The sequence below is a fragment of the Triturus cristatus genome, chromosome 3_1, assembly GCF_964204655.1.
Source record: "Triturus cristatus chromosome 3_1, aTriCri1.1, whole genome shotgun sequence".
NCBI lineage: Eukaryota > Metazoa > Chordata > Amphibia > Caudata > Salamandridae > Triturus > Triturus cristatus.
Window position 1 is genome coordinate 348,062,718 of NC_140583.1, and position 26,596 is coordinate 348,089,313.

The 26,596-nt window shown below is 45.2% G+C and overlaps 1 protein-coding gene across 14 annotated transcripts in view; it reads left to right on the forward strand.

Annotated features, from left to right (window-relative positions):
• Nucleotides 1-26,596, forward strand: part of TJP1 (tight junction protein 1) — a 1,155,396-nt gene that overhangs the window by 1,037,260 nt on the left and 91,540 nt on the right. For all 14 annotated transcript variants that reach the window (XM_085644067.1, XM_085644073.1, XM_085644075.1 and 11 more), the window contains one exon: nucleotides 15,015-15,507. In XM_085644067.1, the coding sequence (XP_085500193.1) occupies nucleotides 15,015-15,507 (493 nt within the window). The remainder of the gene's footprint in view (nucleotides 1-15,014; nucleotides 15,508-26,596) is intronic.

The window sequence follows — 26,596 nt, forward strand, 5'->3', positions numbered from 1 at the left end:
CAAAGGAGAAATAACGTTCGATTACTGGGAATTGCCGAAAATGCAGAAGGGGGGAACATAATATCCTTTGTTGTATCCCTGTTAAAAGGCGCACTTCGGGAACTCGCACAATGGAATTGGGGGACTGGGGTCCAGCGGGCCCACCACTTTCCAATCATGCGGAAACGCAATCACCCAGCTGGGCAAGAAGAGCGCCCCAGAGCAATCTTGATTTACATTGGGAATTTTTTGCTCCGACAAGCCATAATAGATCTGGTTAGACCAGATGCCAAGAGGACTTTCGGTGGGTACACCTTCATTGCACGCCCAGATTTTTGCCACGCCACTGTGGAGCGTAGGTGGAGACTCCGCCAAATGATAACTGTATTTCAGGGGCAGGGTTGTGAGGCATATTTGCTCTTTCCAGCCCGCCTTAAGGTTATTATTAATGGGCGGGTTTGTATGTTCTTTTCAGAGGTTAAAGCCCGAGAATTCCTGACAGAGCTGAAGGAGGCAAAAGGAAGGAGAGGAGTGATGACACACGATGTTTCTTGATTCTGCCTAAACGCTAAAAATGCTAAAAAAAAAAAAAGCCAGTCGGTAAATGAAAGATAGCCCGAGGGCAGAATAGTTGCTTATCTGTTTTGCATTATGCCTTCATCTCGATTTTGTTTGTAAGCGATGGGTTTCAATTGGATTTATTCTGTTTGTTTAGCTATACTAAAGGTGCAGAGGGGGGGCAGCTTAGGTTGCGAGATCGGCCATCACACATAGGTCTTGACAGACCTATTTGCCCGTTTGGGTAATAGGGGGGGGGGCGGGTTCAGGGGAGGGGGTTGGGGCACGGGGGAGGGTAAGCCACAGCACAGCATAGCTGCAGTGAGCGGCTGGATGGTGAAAAATTGGCTGAAGCTCAAATCTAATAAAACAGAGGTGATAATATTTGGGAATGCTCCTACCTTTTGGAATCTTAATGGGTGGCCCTCTACAATGGGAGTACTTCCTGCCCCGGTAAAGAACCTGGGAATAATTGTCGATGACAAACTGAATCTGGGCGACCAAGTCAATTCAGTTTTATCATCAACTGCCTTTGTTTTAAAATCAGTAAAACAGATCCTGCCTTTCCTGTCAGCAGGGAGTCAGAAAGCAGTGGTACTGCTCTTATCTTATCGAGGCTTGACTATTGTAATGGCCTCTATTTAAACATTCAGGAACACTATTTAAATAAATTACAAAGGCTACAAAATGCAGCCGCCAGATTACTCGCTGGGGTGCCCAAATTCGCAGCCATTTCCAATGAAATTAAAAAGTTACATTGGCTCCCGATAAAAAAGCGTGTGCTTTTTAAATCTTTGTGTACCGTTTTTAAAGCACTCCAAGGTACTGGACCAGAATATCTGCAGAAACAATTTAACTGGTACATACCCACAAGAAATCTACGCTCATCAGGAGCCAAAATGGTGACCGTTCCGACTACTTAAAAGGTTTCATTGGGAGGACGAAGATTCGTCTTCGGAGCGGCCAAGGCGTGGAATGATCTTCCGGCCCAGCTCAGAAATTACCCTGATCTGCTGACTTTCAGAAGGGCTCTGAAAACTTGGCTGTTCAACAATTAAAACTCCTTCAATGGTGATGGCTGAAAAGACAGGTAACTAGCGCCAGGACACCCCAGGGTAACCGATGCGCTTTACAAATAAATTAACATAACATAACGATGTATGAGGAAACGAGTTTTTAAAGGCCTTAGGCATTTTGGACAGGTTATTTATAGAAGAGAAGATTAAGATGGTGCTAAAGGAGAAGAAAAACAATAAGCTTACGATGGAGGGAAAAGGTCTCAAATTATCTTATGAATCCATTAAACCTTAGAATTATAACTATTAATATCTGTGGGCTCAATGGCCAAGCTAGGCGACAAAGGGCGGCTATTCTATTGAAAACCATGAGAGCCGACATCTTATGTGTACAGGAGACCCATATAGAAGGCTTGAGGGGCGGAGTTCTTGAACAACTTGGGTTTAGGCTATTGGTGGCTACTAAACAGGGTACTAGGACAAGAGGAGTTGCTATCCTTACTCGACGGAATTATATAATTGTTCAAAGGAAATTATCAGATAGATGGAGCCGGTGGGCGGTATTAGAATGCGTATTTGCCGGGGAGGCTTTTACTATCTGCTCGGTGTACGGTTCGACTGCTGACGAACCAGAGGTATTTGACTATTTAGACATGGAGCTAGCCAATTGGCCCACCCCCTTGATAGTATGTGGCGATTTTAATATCAATGGGCTGGGGGGGCTGTGGGGTAGTGGGGGAGATGCAAATTCAGGTCGGAAAAAAAGGGTCTTTAAGACACTCACTAATATGGCCAGCAATCATGGACTTATTGACTTATGGAATCCTCTAAATCGGAACGATCCCGGTAGCACATTCTTTTCTGCTCCACATAAGGCAGTTTTCAAACTCGATTATTTCTTCATTTCCTATTCATTAGCACACCGGGCAAGGATAGAAAAGTATCCTAGGATACTATCTGACCCTAACCCTTTAGCTCTTACCCTGGCTTTTACTAGCAGTTTGTGTAGCGAGCGGACATAGACTTTTGAAAGAGGGCTCCTAACAGATCCCGAATATGTCTTGCATATGAAGGGATGGATTACGTCTTACTGGGACACAAATAGATATAGCGCGAGCTCTGGAGTGGTGTGGGACACTTTTAAGGCGGGTATTAGAGGGGAGACACTCCGCTTTACTCTCTCTCGACAAAAGAGGGAAGCATGCCGGGTGGAAGCCCTGTGTAAATCGCTGGCTAGCATTGAGGAGGAATTGGCAATTGCAGTAAATGCTGATTTATTACTCGACGATATTTTACTCCGGCTGGCTTGGGCCAAGGCAAAAATAGGAGATCATGCTGCCGCGAAGGCAGACGAGCTTTTCTTAACCAAGAGAGAACATTGTTATAAATTTAGTGAAAGAGTTGGCCATATGCTGGCAGCCAGACAAAGGAGTGTCAAGAGTGAAATAAATGAGATCATAGACGAGAGCGGGAATTTAGTAAAGGACCCACGTAAGATTCAGGGAGTATTCCAGCGGTTTTATCAGCGATTATATGGGGCTGGACCTTGGGTCCAGCAGGACTTAGCATTAGGATATCTCAATAGCATACCATTATCATGTATTGATGATGATGCTATATTGAGACTTGAAGCATCTTGACATCTGATGAGATTTATTGTGCCTTGAAGAATCTCCCCTCAAGTAAAGCAGCTGGACCCGATCAGATTCCCCTGGAGTCTTACAAAACTTTTTGGGATGAAATCGGACTGGTTCTGGTGGACACGATCTGCCTTGCGCAACTCGGGAGCTCGGTCCCCGACTCCTGGTCAGGAGCCAATATCATTATATTCCTAAAAAAGGGTAAACCATCTCGGGAGCCCGGATCATATCGACCTATCACCTTGATAAACTGCGATGTAAAGATCATCTCTAAAGCTCTGGCGACTAGATTAAACTCCATAATAACGAAAGCAATCCACCCATATCAACACAGGTTTATTCCTGGAAGAGGGACTACCCAGCATATCCGACGGGTAATAACCTTATTTGATGCAGCAGAAGTCTCGGGTGACCCTATGGCTATGCTTCTTTTGGATGCAGAGAAAGCTTTTGATAGGGTCTCCTGGGACTATCTCTGGCAGGCAATGAAATGGTTTGGAATCGGGCAGGGGTTTACAAAAGCTATTCATACCATGTATAGCGCACCAACAGCTTGTCTTAGAGTTAACGGGAAGTAAATTCCGCCTTTCACAATTATGCGGGGTACCAGGCAGGGTTGCCCCTGCTCACCCCTATTATTCACCATATACATTGATCCCCTAATCCGGCAGCTGGAGGCATGTCGTGAGATCGAGTCTGTTATTTATCACGGAGCTGCTACAAAAGTTTTAGCATATGCTGACAACGTCGCCTTAGTTACCCCTAATCCTGTTGCAGCGATTGCGGCAGTTGAGGAAATAGCTTTAGCCTTTGGCTTGATCTCCGGATATGCCCTAAATAAACAGAAGACACAGATTGTCATGAACGGGGAGATAAGACGCTCTGATCCGTGGATGATGGACTCAGCGACATATCTTGGGATAACTATTTCCCTCCAGACCTGAACAACCTAGTGGCTATTAATATCAATCCCATTATCCGGAAGGCCAACATAGATTTTGATAAACTTTATAACTTACATGTCTCATTGGTTGGCCGCTGTAATGTGATAAAAATTGTATTTTTACCAAAGATATTGTACTTATTTAGGACAATACCTTTGGAATTTGGGAAGAGGTGGTTTATGGCACTGGATAATTTGGTTAATAGATTTGTTTGGGCTCATGGTAAAACCAGGAGGGCCCTACGCTTTATGACTGTACCCCAATCGAGGGAACCCTGGGTGGTCCCGGATTTCAAGCTTTACTATTGGGCTGCAGCTTATCAATATATAGTTGGATTACTAGGTGGCAGATCTGAAAACTCGAGTATGGAAGATAAGATCCCAAATGTATATAGGCTACTGGTGGGGGAAGATGCTAAAAATTGTTTTATGAAATTGAGTGAGCCTAGCTATTTCAAGCGAACTAAATTTAGAACTCTGCAGGCTGCCTTTAAAATCTGGACCACTTTTAAAAAAAAGACTGGTTTAGGGAGGCTGAATTACTATACACAATTGTATGGTAATCCAACGCTGCCAGAATTTTTATAGATCAAACTATGGCGCACTGGGCAGGATGTGGCCTCACGAAAGTCGGGGATCTATTAGGTACCGACGGAATCTATCAGTTTAAGGATATCCAGGAAAAATTTGGTATCGGGACCGGGAACTTTTTTAAATATCTTCAGCTCAGAAGTAAAATGTTGGGTGGACCCAATGGGTTCGGTAAGGTGAAAGCCATAGAAGTTATAAGAAGTGGGGATGGCTGTACTTTTAAAGGAATTTATAGCGAACTTATGGCACTTAAATTGGATGATCTAGAAAAACATGCCGAAAAATGGGAAGGCAGGTTGGACACTGACCCGGACAATTTCTTCCAGTCACTAGAGCTGGGGGAGACAGTACTACGCTCTGCTGGGCTTCAGGCCCAACATTATAAAACAGTGTTTTCCCTGTACTACACTCCGGCAAAAATGTTACAGTTGGGGTGGGGGGGCGGCAGGAACCTATGTGTCCACGCTGTGATAATTCACAGGCTGATTTAGACCATATGTTTTCAACCTGCCCCCGATTAGACATGTTAAAAATCTCAATTTCGACATTTTTAGAGTCCACTTTGGCCCTTAGGGATAAGTTAACCTCATCTTTAATTCTTCTTGGGGTTGAAAATGCCCAGGGACACACTATGTCTCTCCGCTTTGTCTTTCTCACAGTGGCAGTTTGTGTTGCCTCAGCTTGGCTAGATCAAGCTGCCCCTACATTTAATCTATGGTTGGCACGGCTCCTCTCTGTATTTAACCTTAAGAAGGGAATCTATGAAAGAGAAGGCAAGATCGGGAAATCTCTTGGTAGACGTATATGGGCACCCTTATACAGTTGGAGGGAATCTCAGGCCCAAATAAGCCCTAAAAGAACGGCGCTTACATATCGCCTAGACATATTTCTGTAGCTCAGTTACTTATTTATTTAATCTTCTGTAACGGAAACGCCCTCTACGCCGGAGCCTCGACGTCCCGCGCCGCGACCACATCACCCCCCACCTGAGGAACCTGCACTGGCTCCCCGTCAAAAGGAGAATCTCCTTCAAGCTCCTGATCCACGCACACAAGGCACTCCACAAGACCGGACCAGCCTATCTCAACAACCGACTCTCCTTCTACGTACCCAACAGGAAACTCCACTCTGTTGACCACGCCCTGGCCACGGTCCCGCGCATCCGTAGAACAGCTTCCGGAGGCAGGTCCTTCTCCCACCGCGCCGCCAGGACCTGGAACACCCTCCCCCTCTACCTACGACAAACCGAAGACCTGCTGACCTTAAGGAGACAACTCAAGACCTGGCTCTTCGACCAGTAGCAGCAGCCCCTCCCCCCCAGTGCCTTGAAACCCACACGGGTATGTAGTGCGCTTTACAAATTACTTGATTGATTGATTAACAAAATAATAATTTTCATATCTGTAGTTTTTGGGTTTTTTATTTAATTTTTCTTTTCTTTTTCTTTTTTGTCCTTTTCAAATGCCTTTAAATGAAATGCTGTATGTAAAAAAATGGTATTATGATTCCTCAAATATAATTGCAATGAATTGTTAATTGCTGTGCTGTTTATAAAATAAATATATATTTAAAAAAAAAAAAGAAAAAATATCAAGTTTTCCTAGGTCAACTTCTTTAGACACCCAGGAAAAATAGGGTTACATTTTATCTTTAAGTATTTCTCAGGAGCTGCTGAACCTCCTGCAGGCCTCCTCAACTCTATAAAAAAAAAAAAACCACAAGAGGAGAAATCTTCTGGTTATGTCTCTGCCCACTTTGTTGAAAATCAAAATATCATAAAATGAATGAATGACTGGCTGTTGTATTGTATAGCGCACAGCTACTCTGTGAGGGTCCTGGCGCTTGACATGGAAGAACAGGTGGATGAGAGGCCTACCAGATAAGAACAATTCATTCCCTAAAGGTAGATTTTCAGGGATTTTTAAAGGTTACTTTGTCTGTAGCGGATATCAAAGGGGCAGGCATCTGGTTCCACTTCATAGCAGCCAAGAAAATGAAGAAGGAGCTCCCCCCGTTGTTTTTTAAAGCGGGGGACTGATAACAGGCCAGCTTTGCTAGAGCGCAAAAACTTCCTGGCTCTGTCCTTCTTTTCCTCTCCTTCAAGTAGGTAGGTCCTATTTTGTGAAGGGCGTGGTGAGTCACTGTAAGTGTTTTCAACATAATGCGCTTGCGAACTGGTAGCAAGTGTAGTTTCTCTAGAAAATAAGATGGGGGAGTGTTTAGGTAACTGGTAGAGTAGGCCGACTGCTATGTTCTGAACCACTTACAGACGTTGAACTAGATAGTCGGGAGACGCAGGTACAGAACATTGACGTAGTCCAGTCTTGAGACAATGAGCGCCCTGACCACTGTCACCGGTGCTTCATGTGGAATTTCCTGAGCATTCATAGAAAGCAGAAGCAAGATTTCACTACAGATGAAATCTGGGATTAAAGAAAGGTTGGGAATTAAACAAAATGCCCAAATTTCTTGCCACCGCCATCGGTGAGACGGAGGGGAGTTACTACTGGGCCAGGCTCCTGTCCACCCTAGGAATGGGTCCATCCCAAACAGTAAGATCTCCAGTTAGCGTGGGTTGCATACAACTTGTTTGCCCTAAGCCAGTCAGTAGGACCTTCATGCAACATTTGTTTGGTCTTCGCTGAGTCTCCTTCATACGTGAGCTGAAGCTAAGTATAGTTGAAGTACGATATAACCCTAATGTCGAAGGACTCGACCAAGAGCATTAATGGGGTCATATATACATTAAAAAGAGTAGGGCTCTGGGAGGGGCCCGGAGGAACCCCTTCCACATTTCAAAGGTTTTGCTCTGGAGGAAAAAGGCATCATTCAAACTACCTGCTCTCGGTTTCCTAAAAAGGAGGCCAACCAGCCTAAGGCTGATCCAGTAACCCCCAAGTACTCCTACCTCTTTAGCAGGATGTTGTGAACCACCGTTTTGAATGCTGCGGTCAGATCTTATAGCACCAATGCAACATTGAGTCCCGAATCCAGGCCTGATGTAATGGATTTGGAGATACTCCAGTTGAGCCGTCTCGTGTCCTGAACCCAGATTGGGAAGGGTGCAGCAGCTAGCTTTCAGCTAAAATAGCTGTGAGCTGGTGGTTCACCATCTTTTACAGAATCTTGGTGGCTGCTGGTAGTAGTGAAACTGGTCTAAATTTCGCTAGCACTTCCAGGTTGGCATGGTTTTTCTTAAGTAGAGGTATTACATTTGCTCTTTTCCATGAGTCCGGTATCACACCAGATTGAAGAGAGGTTGAGAATAGCTTATGGTAAGCGGGACAATATTGTCGGTAATAACCTTCAGAACATGCGGGGTAATTGGATCATCAGGGAACCTAGAACTACAATTTGCGAACTGGGCCCTCAACTCCGCTATAGTGAGTGGTAGAAAAAGTGTCAGTTTTTTTTTGCTGTTGGCCCTCATATGTCTCTAGGCCCTGTAACAGGATCCAGATTGTTGAGTCAGTGGGTTGGCCTTATTACCAAGAGAAGTCACTAAGTCTTGTGCAGAGGACTTCAATGGTCTCAGGAGGTTGGACCGTAGCCCTTGGGCCCACAAAACTAGTTACGATCTTAAAGATCTCCTTTCGATTATTGTCATCCTCTTTGATACTTTGGGAATAGAAGGTGCTTCAAGATTGCATTATTTTTGTGGTACGAGTTTGGTGGCTATTTGTAGCGTGCCTTTACAGTCTCCCAATAATGACCTGACCATACCAACTAATCTGGGCTCTCCCACTGTACTGGTATATTAGACATGATGCCATCAGTGGCATGACCTTTTTTATGTGTAGGGCCCACATCAGCTTGGATAAGGTTAAGTGATGCTAAGGTTTCTAGAAAGTGAATTCGCAGTAGATCATCAACCTTCTCCAGGTGTATGTTAAAGTCTTGTAGTATCGTAAAGTTAGCAGAATTAATGCATTTAGAGGCTCCGGCCTGTTCTAGAGATGCTATAAAGTCTCCTGCGTATCCTGTAGGGCGATACACTAAAATGCTGGAGAAAGACTGTTTGGTGCATGGTGATATACTAAACCTGAGAGCTTTTGCCTCCTTCAGATCATCCAATAGAAACTTATAGCACTTAAAAACCTTGCTATATAAAATGGCTCCCCATCCCCCACCCTGTCTGCGTGAATACATGACTAGTTAATGGGGATTGTTAATTGCAGGCAAGTCAGGGCATAAGTCCTCACTCATTGCATGTTTCCGTCAGGAATAGGGCGTCCAGCCTATTGACTTCTAACAGGTTATGGATGTCTGGAGCATGTTTATGTAGAGCGTATATTAATCAGGGCGGCCTTAAATCTACTTGATTTCGAGGTCAGGCATCTAACTATTGGGAGGGTGTAGCCTGTGTTTGCAGTGTAAACAAGAAATTGGGCCTTTGCAGTGTAAAATGAAAGGGGTACACACTTTGAGTCCTCCCAATACCTCATACATTGGATGCTATGTAAACACATCTAGTACAGCCTACGAGGGTAAGGTCTCAAGACCGGTCGCTGAGTCACCACACCTGGTCCAAGTCTTCGCACTCTTCGAGTAATTCGAAGCATAAGAAGAAGGCGAAGAAGCACCACAGATTTACGTCTTCTCCCCGTGGGTCGGCTGACGTGACACAGGACCCTGAGCGTTGTTGCTTTAAGGCTCTATCTCCAGTGCCTGATTCAGAGACTACACCGTGCCTCCCTCCTTTTCTGGGAGCCGGAGTATCCCCTGCCCAGCTTTGTAAATTCTATGGAACCCTCCACCATATCTTTGGGCAGCCAGACTCCGCTGGCACGCCTTCAGGCCCCGTGGAGTTGGTTGGGGACCTTGGGCCTTCGATGCCGGCAGCTCCGGTGCCAGAGGGCCCCCGTGAATCCAGGCCTGGATCCGGATCGACACTGGTCGACCCTCCCCGGCGATGACACCCCCGGCGCCAGCCGTGCCCCTGGACGATGCCATCCCCATCCTCATCCCAAGATGGACCCGGACTTACGTCTGCCGACGTCGAATCAGATGCTGGAGGGAACTTTTGTTCCCTTGTTTATCCCAGGTGTTCCCTATCACCCTGAGGGTGGTAATGAGACCTGGGAGTGGGGTCGCTGGACCCTTTGACAGACCAGCTGAAAGAACCAGACTGGAGAGAGGAATTGGGTGACGCCAGTGGTCTGGACACCTCCCTACACCTCTGTATGCTTTCTACCCCTACCGTGGCTACGGAGGAGGGAGCGTCCTATGCAGTGGTGGTGCTTAGGGCAGCCGAGGACTTGGGCCTGGAGCTCCCTACAATGGCAGTCAGGGCTAACGTCCTGACAGTTTCAGGCTTATCCTCCCGAATAGTGAACCCGGGATATTCGGGCTATGATACCGATGTTTATCCCGGATTTCGGTGAGAACAACCGTGAGGCTGCTGGTCCTCATGACATCCTGTATCCTGTTGGTAGACCATGCCAGCTGGCATATGCTGGCTTTGCAGTGGGACCTGAAGTTCCAGTGGGCGCAGCATCAGGGGAATCTTTCCAACTACATCCAGATCTCAGAGGGAACTGCGCAACAACTGCAGTGGTGGCTAACAAACCAGAATTGGGTCAGAGGCAGATCTCTCTCCCTTCCCCTACCAGACCTCACGGTGGTGACCGAGGCATCACTCCTGGGATGGGGCAGCCACTTGGAAGAGGCAGAGATCAGAGGAGACTGTTCTCCGGCAGAGTTCGAGTTCCATATCAACCTGTTGGAGCTTCGGGTGATCCGCTTGGCACTGAAGGCATTCCTTCCCTCCCTCAAGGGGAAGGCAGTGCAGGTGTTCACAGACAACACCACCGTCATGTGGTACTGCAACTAACAGGGCGAGTGGGGTTGTGTACCCTTTGTCAAGAGGCTCTTCGGCTTTGGACATGGCTGGTACATCAGGACTTGACCTTGGTGGTTCAGTATTTGACGCCAGGGCGTACGAACTCAGCCATCAATGCCTGGTGGATCACGAATAGCGTCTTCACCCAGAGGCGGTACAACGTCTCTTGCAGCTGTGGGGAAAGCCTTGGTTAGATCTGTTCACCACCAAAGAGAAATCGCAATGTCAGCAATTCTACTAGTTGGGAGTTTCCAAGGCGGCACTCGCTCAGCAACTCTCTTCGTTGCGAGTGGTGTTGTGGCCACCTGTAAGCGACCGGGCCCAAGTCATTCTTGTGGCACCGGACTGGGCACGAAGAGGCTTGTACCCCAAGCTGCTGTGCATGGCTTTCGATCCTCCGATCAGACTACCCCTTCTGGAGCATCTTCTGTTACTGCAGCAGGGGATGTTCCTCCACCCGAACCTGTCCAGCCTCAACCTCCTTGCGTGGAGATAGAGCAGCAACAGTTGACAGCTTTTGACCTTCCTCTCGAAGTCTGTAATGTCATCTTGGCAGCCAGGCGTCCCTCCACGAAAACTGTATACGCCTGTCGATGGAACAAGTTTGTGGCATGGTGCACAGCAAAGGCTGAGGATCCCTTTTCTGCCCCTCTTTCTGAGGTTCTTTTGTTACGTCTTTCTTTGGCCCAGCAGGGCTTTGCTCTAAGCACTCTTAAAGGCTGCCTAGCAGCCATCTCTACTTTTCTTCGGTTACCAGATCAGCCCTCTTTGTTCAAGTCCCCTATTGTAAGTAGGGTCTTTAAATGCATTATTCAGCTCTTTCCTCCATCTCCTTTCATAATGCCTCAGTGGGACTTGAACCTTGTTTTGACTTATCTTATGTGCGCTCCCTTTGAGCCTCTGCACAACTGTCGTCTTAGACTTCTTACCTTGAAAATTTGCCATCACCTCTGCTCGCAGAGTGAGTGAGCTTTAGGGTCTTTCTTCTAAGCCCCCTTTCTTCTCGGTTCATCCGGACCAATTGGTGCTTTGAACAAGACCTTTAGTTCTCCCTCAAGTTGTCACTCCTTTTCACATCGGACAGACTGTCACTCTACCCACCTGTTTCCCGCCTCCGCACCCTTCCAAGGAGGAGAGACTCCACCATTGGGACCCGTAACATGTGCTGTGTTTCTACCTTTACTGCACAAAGGATTTCCAGGTGGGCGATAAACTTTTTGTTGGCTATGTCGGTGCCAAGAAAGCTCGAACTGTACAAAAGCGTATCATCTCTAGATGGGTTGTCCTTTGTATAAAGATTTGTTATGCTTTAGCTAAAAAGAAATCTCCAGTAGGGCTGCAAGCTCATTCGACTAGAGCTACGGCAGCAACTACTGCTTTGTTACTTGGTATTCCCACTCATTAACATCTGCCAGGCAGCCATGTGGGCTTCTATACACACGTTCACCAGGCATTACTGTCTGGATAGTCAAGTCCAGAGGGATGGCTACTTTACCCGTTCTGTCCTCCAGGACTTTCTGGTGTGAACTTTGTTCGCAGTCCCTCCTCCGGGGTTGGTATTGCTGGGGTATCTAACCTAAGGTAAGTAATCTATAACTAATAGTCTTTTTCAGATGAACAAGTTACTTACCTTCGGTAAGAGACATGTATTAGTTATAGATTCCTTACCGCCCCACCCATTCTCCCCGCTCTGCGAACTGTCTTCTGGGGGTAGGGACTCCCTTGCGGGGCCCTAGTGTGGCGCACCAGAGGTCAATATCTTTCATGGCTCTGCGCTTCTGGCGTGGAAATTCGTGTCAGGACCAATGTCCGCGCGCAGGTATAAGTAGGCACCGCAACGTTATCCCGTGACCATGATGCCAACGATCGACACGGAGTCAATTGACGCCACCTATCGACGCACAGGGGTACTGCTGAGGAAAAATTCTCCCGATCCAGTCGGACGTCGTAAGGTAAGGAATCTATAACGAATATATATCTCTTACAGATACATCGTTACTGAAGGTAAGTAATTTGTTCTTCCAGCAATCAATTTCCCAAAGTAAATGGCTGAAGCCGTATCTAACATCAGACACCAAAAGTTTTGTACATGCACAATACGCCACATAACTTAAGTCCATGCCTTACATCAGACGCACCAAGAAACTCTTTGGAAACATAGAAAAAACGCTGTCTGCGGGTGTTCATCTTCTCGTGCAGGATCACCCCCTTGGGACCACAAAGGGACAATAACTGTGTGCTTTGCCTTGCGCTTGACTGCTTGCTTCTCATCTTGCTTGGCAGTAGGCTTTTCTTTGCGCTGGAACAGCTCCTCTGGGACTACAAGGAGAGTTGGCTGTGTGCTTTTGACTCCTCGTAGCCACAGGTTACCGATTTCAAAAATTTGAAAGGCGTACACAGGTAATTCTTTAGTAAACTAATTTGTAACTTCACAGTATCTTTCAAATAGTCCAATTGACGATCCTTATGAAATATGAGGGAACAATAATCTATTAGACACTGTCAGTAGGTTAAAGCATAAACCTCGGTATCACACTAACTGTTTGCCAAACCCCACTCCTGGAAATGTAGCATTGAGGAAGCTGAAGTAATAAATGGAAGACTTGGGTCCAGTAGTTGTAGAAGTTTATTACTACACCAACCACTGGTCACCCAAGCAGCCAACCATGGAGTGCTGCCTACAAGATTTCATCGGAGTGAAATAAGGTGTTATAATATAACCCAGTGCGTTTTTTATGGGAGCGTCAGCCTTGCCTCAATGAAAAATAACTTTGAAGATTTTTCACTGCCAGGACATGTAAGATCCAAGAAAACATGACCAACTACTTTAATACTATAAACCCTGCTCGATGAGCGCTTTTGGCCTACCTTAGGTGTGACTTACAAGTATTAAAAAAGGAGGTTTTGGGCCTTGCAAAAGATTTGTTTTGCCCGGTCTAATTGGCAGTTTTAAAAATGCCACACTATGCAGCAGTAGCAGGCCTAGAGTCATGTTTTGACCTAGTCTCTGTAGTGTTTGCACAATCTGTGCTGCAGTTATCTTGTCATTTAACTTGCAGGACCTGGTTACGCAGAGTACCATATACTAGGGACTTACAGGAAAGTTAAATATGCCAATCAGGTATTAATCAATTGCACATGAACTTTAGGGGTCAAATCACATACTCTGTGCGTCAGCGCCCCAGTGTTCAGAGTCAGTAGACCAGCACTAAAAGTAGCAACTAGTGGAGGTAATCCTGTAAAAAGGGCATTTCCTCAGTTACCATGAAAAATGTGAGATAAAAACCCACAATGTAATGCAACGTGTTGTAAAGGTCAACACGTTGTATTACATGCGTGGTAAATGCATGCTTCTTTACAACATACATCCACTTTTCCCAATGCGTGCATAATGCATGTTTAGTATAAGTAAGGTTGCACAATGAAGGCTTCCTTTCGCCCCTGGACTTACTCATTTGGCAAGACGATTGTGTGTAGCATTTGACTGTCTAGTGTGTGTTATATTTATCAAAATATACATAAAATGAATCACCATTAACCTTAGCATTCTTCCTAAAACGGTAGCTGCAAAACAAAGGCAATATTTCTTTCGACCATTCAGTAAAGGTTTAGAAAACTAGACATCAAAACAGGGGATAACACGAGTGAGCTTGTATTGCCAAATGATTCTGCATCTTGTAAGTTGCAGTCTGTGGTGTATTGCCATTTTGATCTATTTAATTGATTCAGATCTCTAAAGGATCAAGACACTAGTAGTCCTTGGGGTTCTTAATTGCATCAACATTTTCTGCATCCTCAAGTAATGATACTGATTACTGCAACTCCCAGCAGTATTTTTAAGCTTTCTTATGGTCTCTCCATTCTTTGGTACAAACATCAATATTAGAAAATCATCATTAGACTATTTCCGTCAATCTCTCCCAAGTTGCAATGCTTATAAATTGAACAAATACATTTTGTTAAGGGATTCGACAGCTTGACATCTAGAATGCGAAATTAAGTGATGTGAGGAACTATAGTGAACAACTCTTAGAGGTCGGTATGTTTGGAGTCCTTCTTGCAAACAAGCTCGTATGTCATAACAGTTGTGTACTCCGCATCGTCAATATAACCCAATAAACTATCTGTGGGACATTATGTGGTCATAGTCTAATAAACTACCGATGCTCAAAGTCAAAATTTAGCCAGTGACGAATTGTTGTCTGAATTGCAACAGTTTTGGTAACTTTGTAATGTGCCTGGGTTTTTTCTTATTATAGTTTGTCGTACAGATGTTTTGCTCATTATCAGACTACATATAGTGTTAATATCTGTATATTTATAATGGCATATGTGTACTACTGTATGTACAATTTATTTGAGTCAAGTTAATCACATCTAATGTTAATCAGTCATTGGTGTTTTAGCTTCATGAAAAGACCCTTATCAGCTTTTCTGTGTTACAGTTAATTCTCATTCTGTGGACCTCCAGAACTCAACAGTGTTGAAACCTGAACCACCACCATCTCAAACTAAACCATCACTTTTTAGACCTGCAAACCGAGAGGAGACAGTGCAATCTACTTACTATCCTCAGAAAAGTTTCCCTGACAAAGGCCCATCTAACGGAACTGATCAACCTCAGAAAACAGTCACTCCAGCATACAATCGTTTCACACCTAAACCTTACACAAGTTCTGCCAAACCATTTGAGCGTAAATTTGAAAGTCCCAAGTTCAACCACAGACTTCTGCCAAATGACACACAACTAAAACCAGATTTGCCCACAAAGCCACAAAATTCTCCACAGTCTGTTTCAAAAGTGAACAATTTATTTAATGTAAACAGTGTGGGGAAAGAATACGATGGTGGAAAGGATAAGTTTTCTTTGCAAGCTGAAAATAAACCTACATATCAACCAAATAATGTTACTGCAGTGCCTAAAGCTATTCCTGTCAGGTAAGCTATTTGTTTTTAATAACTTACTAGGTGCATGCTTGCCATTAGCCAATATTATGGCAACAAGTCTAGTTGTTAAGATGCTTTAAGATGAAATTGTCTTTGTGAAAAATGCTAAGGCATAAAAGACTACTGACTGTTGATGTTATGAGTACTTTACATCCATGGTCTGGTTTAGCAAGCAAGAAATGTTTTGTCACTGAACACTGGCTAAAAGTTGGTTATTTGCCATTGCTCACAGTAGAGAGCTATGTTTATGCATAAATGTATGTATTATTGTTTTTTTAATTATAAACTGTAGGCAACTTAATTTTTTTCTTTAGAGTGCATTTGTTCCAAGTTAGTGGTCCTTAGAATATGGACATGCATTAGAATTCGGGGATGAGTGAATGCACTTTTAGCTCTCTGTGTTAAAGGATTGTTGAAGCTAAACTATCGTTAACTTCTTCCTGGTAGTATGGCTGTGTTCAGTGTTGATTTAAGTCAGCAGACAAGTTTCATAACATTTAACAAAAAGTACTCACCCCTCCTCCTCACTCATGATGTCCCAAAGCTTGTATGTCACCGAGGAGGTTAGTCTTATGGAGTCCAAGGACCATGATTGCTTTGTACTATATGACATTTACAGAGGGTTAAATGGGGCCAATATTCCAGACTACTTTGTGAATCTTAAATTGGATGCATGATGCATCAGCATCTGAGACCCTGTTGGATCTGGTACCGTGGTCTCAGGTTCAGGATTAGCTTGAACATCCCTTACTGGCCATCCAAGCTTTTTGATTATTCCTGCAGAATCGCGGAACTACAAGTTCAGGTGCAATAGAGTGACAGCCCTTATCAGGGCTCTGTGCACAATGAGGTGGAAAGAGTTTGTAGAGCTGCCAAGCTGAAGTTGAAGCACATCTTCATGACTGATTGAATTCTGAAAAGGCTTTACTGGCCAAAACTGCAATCAAGATTTCTGATTCTCTTGGATGCACTTTCAGGGACCCACTTAGTTGGAAACCAGGAAAAAGGAAGTTGACCAGTGGAAGACACCCACCTGGCAGATTAAGGATTAGAGTAGTCCCAGATTTGATTGGTGCGGAGGCTGAGATTCCAGACTACCATCTCTAGGTTGACTCACCTGCATAAACCATTTTTTCATGTTGGGATATCCTCTGGCTCACCTTTTTGTGAATTCCAGTGGCAAAGAGTACTCTTTAGTGTGATGTGAATAGTAGGTGTAAGGTAACAAGACTTCAAACAACTATGCAGTCAAGAACTACATGATCCAAACAAAGTTAAAGTGCAGAGTGTCCAGGGTATTTCAAACCTTCTGCCAGATGGCCTCAAGCGAAGCAGACCAAATGTGTATGGGGAAAACCTTTGCAAGAAGGAAAGCAGACACATTCCACAGAAGTGCATCTGCATTTTCTTTACTATATTTTCCCTCCAGACACTGGTCTCCAGCTACTCATTGCCTGAAGTGTATTTCCACTTGAGATGCTTTAATTCACTTTTGGGTGTTCTATTCCCCAAATCTGTAATGCTTCCAAAAATAAAGTAGTGGCACCTTTTAGACTTCACACAGAGAAAATTATAACAAATTGAGAATAATGTTACACACTCCCCAAGCTTTATTACACTAGTACAGGTGTAACCAGATTAGTGAAACAGTACAGGATGGTCATAATGCAGTACAGTGGTAATTAATAATTCATATCTCAATTTCCAACTATGTATTAGTAGAGATTCTATTTAACGGGTGTTGCACTGCAGGAGGTTCATAATCCTGTTTATGAAAGATTATAGGGTGTGTAACCTCTAGGAGCCCTCTTGCCCTATTAGACGTCACGACAAAGAGTTTCAAAAGCAAGAAGTCAGAAGGTATTGATGAGATTTCTTATGAAAAGGGTTTGTCTTTTCTGTATTTGAAACTAGCAAGTGGTGAATTATCCAGAAAGTGGTGAATTATGGATCAATATCCACAGCTACCTACAGGCTCAGGCTCTGTGTTTAGCTGCACATTAGTCACAAACCTTTGAAAACAGATGTAGAAGTCCAGAATGGTTGACAGTTTTTCTACCAGGCATTGTAGACTAGTAAGTTTGCAGCCTCAAATATTCTAAATCATATCTGCAAATGGATAACATACAATTACTTATTGATTTCATCCAGAAATAAAGGAGGCAAGCCAGCCTTTGGTTTTTTCAAAAACACTTGTTTGCAAGTTCCACGTTGATATTTTTACTTTTTCTCTTCCTCGATCCCCCAAGACTAAAACAGTAACTCTCACTCTTCACCAGTACAACTTTGGCATTAAAAAACATAGAAGGGCATCCATTCCCATGTTTATGCCATATGCTGTGATGTCCTAGAATTAGCAAAACATAGCACTGCTTTTCTAATATGAGCAACATGGAGATCAGTGATCTGGTAGGTGACTTCTGAATATTGTCATTACTAGCATTTTAAAATCAATAAAGCAAAACTGTTTGAGACCCAATAAATGAACTTAGTTCTGGCTCAGAGTGCAGGTGTAACAAGGCTGATGATAGGCATCCTAAAACAACTCTAGAGTTTCTATCACAGAGGAGAATTCAAAAGAATGGACACTTATCGTCTGCGACTAAGGTATCCAGTGATTTAGAGAACTCGCATATAAAATGCTAACTAGAGAGTAATACTATGACTCCCTCTCATTCCACACTTGTCTGTTTTTACTGCGACAGTCTCTAGGAATCGATAAACCACTGACCACAGAATCTGTCAATGGTGGTTTCGTGCATCCTGATCAAACTGTTGACCCAGCATTGCCTTTCTGACTGCAGAAATGTACAAAGAAAAGAGACCAGTCGATCCCTGCTTTCTCCCTTTCAAAGTTCCATCTTTCTGTTTATTTGGCTATTTATGGAGACAGTTCAGCATTTAAAAATGAATGTGCCTCACTACTGCTTCTTTGACTGTTATATTTTGTACTATCCTGTAGTGTTTGAGGTTTAATTTCTGTTTCATATTATTTGTAATGTGTGTTGTCTGTAGATACACATGCTATGCATACAGCTGCCATCTAATATTGGACCCAGACTCTGCAATTTGTTATTCCTCAAGGACGTTTTATGATTGACGTTGGGCCTAGTCTCTCCTCCCCTCACGGTATTGCGCATGTTCAACAGTTCCTTTGTTAGACACTTATTTTACGCCATCAGGCTTGGACGGTCTGCGTCGAAGCTCTGCAGCATGCAATGCTCACGCAGCCTAAGGTAAAGAAACAGACGCGACCACATCCTAGGCACTGAGGACCGACTACCCAGCAGCCAATACACACATGCCGTTCGAAAATGAGCTTCTCCGGGTGATGAAGACATAGGATCTCTTCCAATGGTGCCCTCAGTGTGGTGCCAAATACGCACACCAACACACACACAATGTGCAATTGGTGCCGATCTTCAGAGGAGAAAGAAGACGAGTGTGCAGTTTCCACATTGTTTAAAAACAAAAAGACACTTGGGACCCATGGGGATCGACGCCATGGAACTGGCAGGCAAGGTCAAATTCTCGCACAACAGCGATGTGGAGAGAGATAAGTGTGCCGGTAAGAGGTGGCATGGTCATCGCCAGATCCTACTACATCGCTTCTAATTCACCCTCTAGGGATGAACATGCTCCAGTGCAAGTTGAGGGACCCACATCGCCGATGCTGTTCCTCGTAATTTGGCGAGAACCAAGAGATACCACGTACCATGCGTACTGTTGACTCTTGTGCAAAGAAAATCTAGCACTCACCACCCCGGCCATGGTGCACCACAGCCCTCGGGCTCAGGTGCGCCACAGCCCTCGGGCTTGGCCGACACCGAAAGAAGGCTTCAGAGCCAAGAAGGGACGAGAGCATTCTCGATCAAAATTGGGCAACAAGGCCACAGCATAAGGACAGCTCTGGCACAATGCCGACACCAAAGCACAAGTCAGCACCGGCAGGCCCATTTGGCACCGAAGGATAAGAAGGAGGCTGTGACCCCCCAAAAAAATCACATCCGAAGAATAGCTTGAGCATCTCTGAATCGAAACAGCCCTCACTTCCGAGGACTTGAAAACAGCATGGGCACTCATCTGGCCAGAAGAAAAGCCACAACTCAGGGGTACCAAAGCCACATAAAGTTTCTGAGGGCACACCACCGGCTCCAAAGATACTAAAGACTCGTACACAAAGACCAATTGACGAACAAGGCATTGTCTTTAATGGACTGCAAGAATTGTTGCAGGAAAAACAAACAAAATGCCAAGAGACAGGCTCAGGAACAATCCTTGGCACTGCCGCTGCCAAAAAGGGTGCCACAAGAGCACCAGGAGTCCAATGACTTTCAGCCCCCAGAGTCACCACAAACACACTTGCCCTCTCCTCAAGAGGAGGGAGAGGTACAGGATACAGATTCCCAAGGAACACTGGACACCCACCATATCCCTGAACCATGGGATGATTATGGTGTGGTCCTGCAAGACCCAGACATGGACCATCCAGTACCTACTAAGGCATCACCACCAGATGAGACATCCTCATACCACAGTGTAATCCAAAGAACGGCAGAGTACCAAAAGCTCCCCATGCACACTAAAGAGGAGCCAACTAACTTTCTCGTGGAAACACTTTCGCGCACAGAGCGCACAGTTCAATATCTGCCAATGATTGGATCCGTCCTCCACATATCCAAAGAGATCTTAATGGACCTAGTCAAGTCTAGGGTCCTAACTCCTTGCTGAGAGAAAAAATATAGGCCCTCTCCAACTGACCCTTTTTACATACAGGGGCACCCCCCAGCAGACTCGCTTGTTGTCACCACTGGCAAGAAGAGAGATGTAGCACATGGCACTGGAGAGGCTCCTCCTCCAGACAAAGAAAGTAAACAAATTGATGCAATTGATCACCAATTCAGTTGGCCTATTCTTGATGCAATAGGGCTACAAAGGACAAAATGCAAGACATGATGCAACATCTCACAGATGAATACTAAAAACAAGGGGAAGACCTGGTAAATGAGGGGAGGCAGATATCAAATGCAATCATCAAATGTGCATTGGTCGGAGCTGAGACTGCTGCAAGGGGCATCAGTACATCAATAATGCTCCGTAGACCTGCGTGGCTACGTATATCCAGTTTCAAATCCAGGGTGCAGCAGCATATCCTCAATGTCCCATTCGATGGGGAAAACCTCTTTGGGCCTCTGTGGACATGCAGAGAAGGACACCAACACAGCCAAGGCACCCAGACAACACCTCAGAAACATCAGCCCTTTCGTTGTTACCAGGGGTGAGGGGCAGCAAAGACGTCTAACCCAGAAAATACCACATACAACAACAGTACTACCAGCAAGAGTGTGGGTACTATCGAGGAGGCTACAAAAATAGGGGCCAAGGTAGATGTACCCCCAACAAGGGCACCGCCACACTAGAGTACAGAAGACCTTCCAATCCACCAGTTGTGGCCGGATATCACATCAGACCAATGGGTACTACAGATATTCAGGCAAGGATATTGCCTAGAATTAACTGAACAGGCACCAAATATCCCACCTAAACATCAGGTGTTAAATCCACAGCATCTACATCTGCTAAAGGAAGAAGTAAAGGAGTTGCTGCTAAAAGGGGCCATTGAACTAGTCCTACATAAACATCAAAACAAAGGAGTCTACTCCCTTTATTTCCTCATACCAGAGAAAGATGGCACACTGCACCCATTCTGGACCAGCACCCACTCAATCGTTGTATATTATCTGAACAATTCCATATGGTCACATTGCAAGATGTGAGACTGCTACAAAAAAAGGCGATTTCATGGCTGCATTAGACATGAAGGGCGCTTGCTTCTACATTCCAATCTACCCGGCACACCACAAATACCTACGGTTTATGGTATGTGGGCGTCATTATCAATTCAAGGTCCTACCGTTTAGGATGACAACTGACCAAGGGTGTTCACAAAGTGCTTAGCGAAAGTAGCAGCAACATTTCTAAGAGATCACATACATGCCTTTCCTTGTCTAGACGATTGGCTGATCAAGAGTCCAACCAAAGCTAAATGTCTTAACAGACACTCGAAACATAATCAACCTACTACACTAATTAGGCTTCACCATCAATGCGACAAAATCGCATCTCCAACCACTCCAGATCCAACCATACCTAGAAAGGATACTCTGTTCAGTATCGGTATTAGAATTGAGGGTCTCTAATTGGCAGTGCTTGCACCCTGTTCCAGTAGGGTTCCTTCCTTCTATGAAATGAAATGAGGATTTATAAAGCGCGACAATCACCCGGGGGTATCCAGGCGCTAGGCAGACAAACAAGCTGAGAGGAAATGGAAAAGTCAATTATTTGCGGAAGAGCCAGGTTTTTAGATGTTTCCTAAAGTCCAACAGATTTGCCTTAGTTTTAAGTTCTGTTGGGAGAGAGTTCCACAGCCTAGAAGTGCAGACGATGAAGCCTCTCCCACCCAAATTGGCTTTTTTAAATCTGGGGATTATAAAATTACTGCTTGTGGATGAGCTTAGAGAACGGGAAGGGATGTAGCGTTGAAAACACTGAATCAAATATTATGGACCAACAGCTTGTTGAGCTCTGAAGGCAATACAGAGTGCCTTGAATTGAATAAGTTGGTCAATAGGGAGCCAGTACAGATAAAAGCAGCTTCCCAAGCATTGATTCATGTTTTGGGATGCCCATTAGAAGCCGTGCCGCGGCATTCTGCAGTGTTTGTAGTTTTTAAAGAAAATGCTTTCGTATGTTATTGAAGAGAGCTAGTCGGGGTAAAGGGATTACACCGCTAAGATAACCCCTGCTCAACCCCTTGGTAGCTTGGCACGAGCAGTCAGACTTATCTCAGAGACAATGTGTAATGCATTTGTACTTAAACACACAGTGATACAGTGAAAACATTACAAATTGAGACCGCACCAGTTTAGACAAAAATAACCAAAGGCGGGGAGAACGCTGGCTGGGACCTCTACGATGTGCTCACGTTTGTTAAACAAAGGCCGGAATCCAGAATCGGTGCAAGTCTTCATTTATTCAAGCAAAGGCAAGTGTGAGTCCATTACAATCTTTGGACATAGTGTCCACCATGACGCGTTTCGCTCGCATCCGCGAGCTTGATCACATGACGCGCTCGGGAACAATCGTGCATAAATTAACACACAAGCACAAATTCCTGTAAAAATCAACCTTAGTGTGAATAAAAATAAACAACAGACTCCTGATACAAATGATTACAAGCTTTGAAACTACCGACAGTCTTGAGTCACCGTATTGGTAGTTAGTAGCAACTAACTAAAATCCAATATTATGAAGCTGCTAAATTGATACAGATAATAATGGCAAATATTATTTACAAACATGATAGATAGCATTTTAAAAAATACCATTTAGAACTCGTAGGCAAATTTCGTCAAAAATGTAGTCAAATCAGCAAAGTTACTGTTTTGAGTGCAAAAGATGCAAGTGCAATGAATCAAAAAATGTTGTGCAAATATCGCTAAATCCTTGACCAGTGCCAAAAGTCAGAATAAATGTGCAAATACCGCTAAGTCAAAGGCAAGTGCCTAGTGCCAAAGGGACATAAATATGAACACGATGGACAGTTACAAATGACATATAGCAATAAACTTAACAATAATGATTCTAAAACACAGTGCAAATGAGCAGAATGTTAAAAAGATGACAGATAAAAATTCATATAACATGAGAGAATATCATGATGGTATACCTATGAACCTATCATATACAGTACTAAGGATAAATATTGCCAATCTGAATCTAATGTACAAAGATAGATATAGAAGCAGCAATACAGAGAAATAATTCTCACAAAAGAAACTGTCAGGTCTATCAAACTGGCAAAAAAAGGCCATCAAGGAGTCAACAAAAGTGCAATGTGCAACATATAAAAAGCTAATAGCTACTGTAATTAGAAAGAGGCAATAAGCAAAATTTGTTCAGGCCTGAACAATTATACGGAGGTAGATATTAAGAACCTAACACACAGTACAAAGGCACAATTATCAGTAAGATACACAGGGTAGATAAAAAATGGATAAAATGAATGACACAGTTAGCACGAGTGAGCTATTGTACCTAGTTTAAAATAACTACAGCATGATTACAGCAGGACAGGGCAGGAGTCCAGATAGGGTAGACTAAAGTGAGGCATATTAAAGAAAATTGTGTAAGTCCTCACTATTATTAAGGCCATAAGGCATCTTAGTGTCGAGGGACATAATAAAGTGGGTCTCTAATTGGCGGAGTGTTTTCTCACGGTTGCCTCCTCTCACCGAATTAGGCACAGCCCCTAACACAGTGTACTCTAGATCCTTAAGTTTGTTGTCGTGGACCAATTTAAAATGTCTCGCCACAGGATAGTTTGGGTCTGAGTTGACAATAGCCCTGACATGCTGTAGAATCCGTTTGTGTACAGGGAGCTTCGTGCTTCCAATGTACTCAAGGCCACAAGTACAACGTAGTTTGTAAATCGCAAACTCTGTACGACATGTAAGATAGTCACGAATTGGTACTTTCTTGTTGTCGAAGGCAGTAGTATATTCAATGCTGTTAGTGGCAAATGTGCATGCACGACAGGAGTTGCATTTATAAAAACCTTTTTTAGTCAACCAAGTTTTTTTGAGGGAGACTTCAGGGCTGGATTTGACAAGGGCATCCCTCATAGAAGGGGCCCGTCTAAAAGTGATCGCAGGCAACTCTGGCAAAATAGGTTTAAGTGTCATGTCAGTGAGCACGATAGGCCACTGTGTGTAAATCATTTTGCGAATTTGTTTGTCTTGCTGACTATAGGTGGTAACAAATCTGATGTTGTTTAAATCAGCCTCACTGTCAGATTGTGAAGGAGGTGTCGCTTGTGCTTTTTTTTTTTTTTTTTTTTTTTTTTTATAAACCTTTATTCGTGCATCTTAAAAGAACAAATACGGGCCTACAACCGTCAGGCCGGCCACGATACAGTGAAGCACTGATACCCACATTATATCCCCCGTGCGTCAACGGTCAAGATTAACAACGAGTTATGAGTTACATACTGGAGATATCTTTGACACCCGGGGAAGGAGAGGTGAAGGTTAATTTTAAGTTTTTAAAATAATGTTATCAGGGGAAAAAAAAGTCAGTGAAGGATAAGAACAAAGGAGATTCGAGTCCGCAAGATAGCTTCACCACACGGGAGAGCAGCAACATCAGTAAAAACAACAATGGAAGTAAAATCTCAAGCAGTGAGGCGGTGCAGAGATATAACAGGATAGTCACATGAGCAAGTACGCACCCCTCCAGAGCCGCCCCCACTCGATCCACCCCACACCCGGACCCCGAATCGAAGCAAGTAGAGCGTAGAGACATAAAAGAAAAAAGGCCCATAGAACTAATTAGGAACAGAGTATTACCCCCCCACCCTACACCAATGCGGAGGCTACGGCCTGCCCCCCCCCCAGCATAGTGCCTGTCGCCCAATGAACCCGAAATATAGACAAGAGAGAAAGTAGGAATAGAGTAAAGAAATTAAGAAAACAGAAAAGAAGGTGGGGAGGAGCCCACGGGACACCAGAGCGCCCCAAACCATCAGCCAGTTACGGCCTCCACACACACAGAGCCCAGTACGCCAAAAAACTGCATGCGAAGATACCATGTCACCACAATTTAAGCGAAGGAATACAAGTCGCGACGAGTGCGCACAAAACATACATACAATTCCAGTCCCAGGCCAGCCCGTCCATGAACCATGGCGATAGAAGTCAGTCTAGCCCTGGCCCGATCGCGGGCTTGGGATTAAACCAGCCCCTACATGAAGGCCCCGTGTCCCGAGCAGACAAAGACAAGATGGCCGCTTGTGAGAAGATGGTGAAGTAGGATCACGAAATGGCCGCCGACCATCTATTGAGGTCCCTCTGTGCACCACATAAAATCCAAACCTGGCAAGTAAAGTACAGGAGTTCCACAAAAAAGAAGCAGTAGGCCACCGCGGACGGTTCCTCGAAGCCGTTAGGTATCGCTCAGCAGGATACTCCTGCGGACGCGGTGAGGCAGGCAACAATGAAGCAGGCAGCCATGACCAGGGGGACAAAGTATCCGCAGTTGAGGTGGAGAGCGGTAGACCCTGGGTGTCGGGAACGCCGGATGAAGGCACCAGTGTAGCACAATCATACACCGCCGTTGCGTCCCCGCAAGAGGACAGAAGCACCGGGAGACCCACGTCCTGCGGATGACAAACAGAGCGCTCACGACCCGCAGCCGACAGTATGGGGTCAAACCGCTCACTCAGCGCCTGCAGGCCAGCGCACACCTGTAGTTGAAAGTCCCGCAGGACAGCCAGAACGGAGCCGCATGTCAGCGGAAGCTGGGCCCCCACATCGGCAGCAATCCGGGACGGCACTGTGGAGCTGGTGTCCGGAAGAGGAAGGGCGAAGTGGGCAGCGGGCGAGACCGGAGTATCACCCCCCAGCCGCGAGCAGGCACTCACCGCCATGTTTTGCCGCTGTACGTGGCAATGGCCAGGGGGGGGGGGGATCGTGGCAAGGAGTCAATTCCCCTCAGGTCTACGCCGCAACAGGGAAGGCCGACAGTCGCTTCTCTTCTCGCAGGTTCTCTTTGCCGCCGGCTAGGCAATAGGTGAAGGGGGTCAGCAGCCTCCCACAGCGCGGTCCTCAGAGCGGGGCAGAAGACCCGCCGCACCGGGGCCCACCCCACAGCTCCAGCCCGTCAGGCACAGGGTGCAGAAGGAGTCCGGCCGTCCCTCCCCGGGCTCATCCGGCAACGATCCGTGGTGCGAGGTGAGATCGGGACCGCGGGGCTCAGGTTTGCGCTAGCTGGTCCGGTAACTGCGGAGCGTCCAGGGGGCCGGCAAAGGCCATAATGGCGCAGGGGTTCAGTGCAGAGGACAAAAGCACCCAGAACTCGGGCATCCGGGCGGGCTGAAACTCCGGGAAAGCGGCAGCGCGGTCAGCGCGTCTTCGCACACGTTGCACCTCGAGAATCGGCGAGGATGGGCATCAGGATAGTAGTCCGAGGCCACGGGCCGACGGAGCCGGGCGCTCAAGCGTCTGCTCCGGTCGCCATCTCG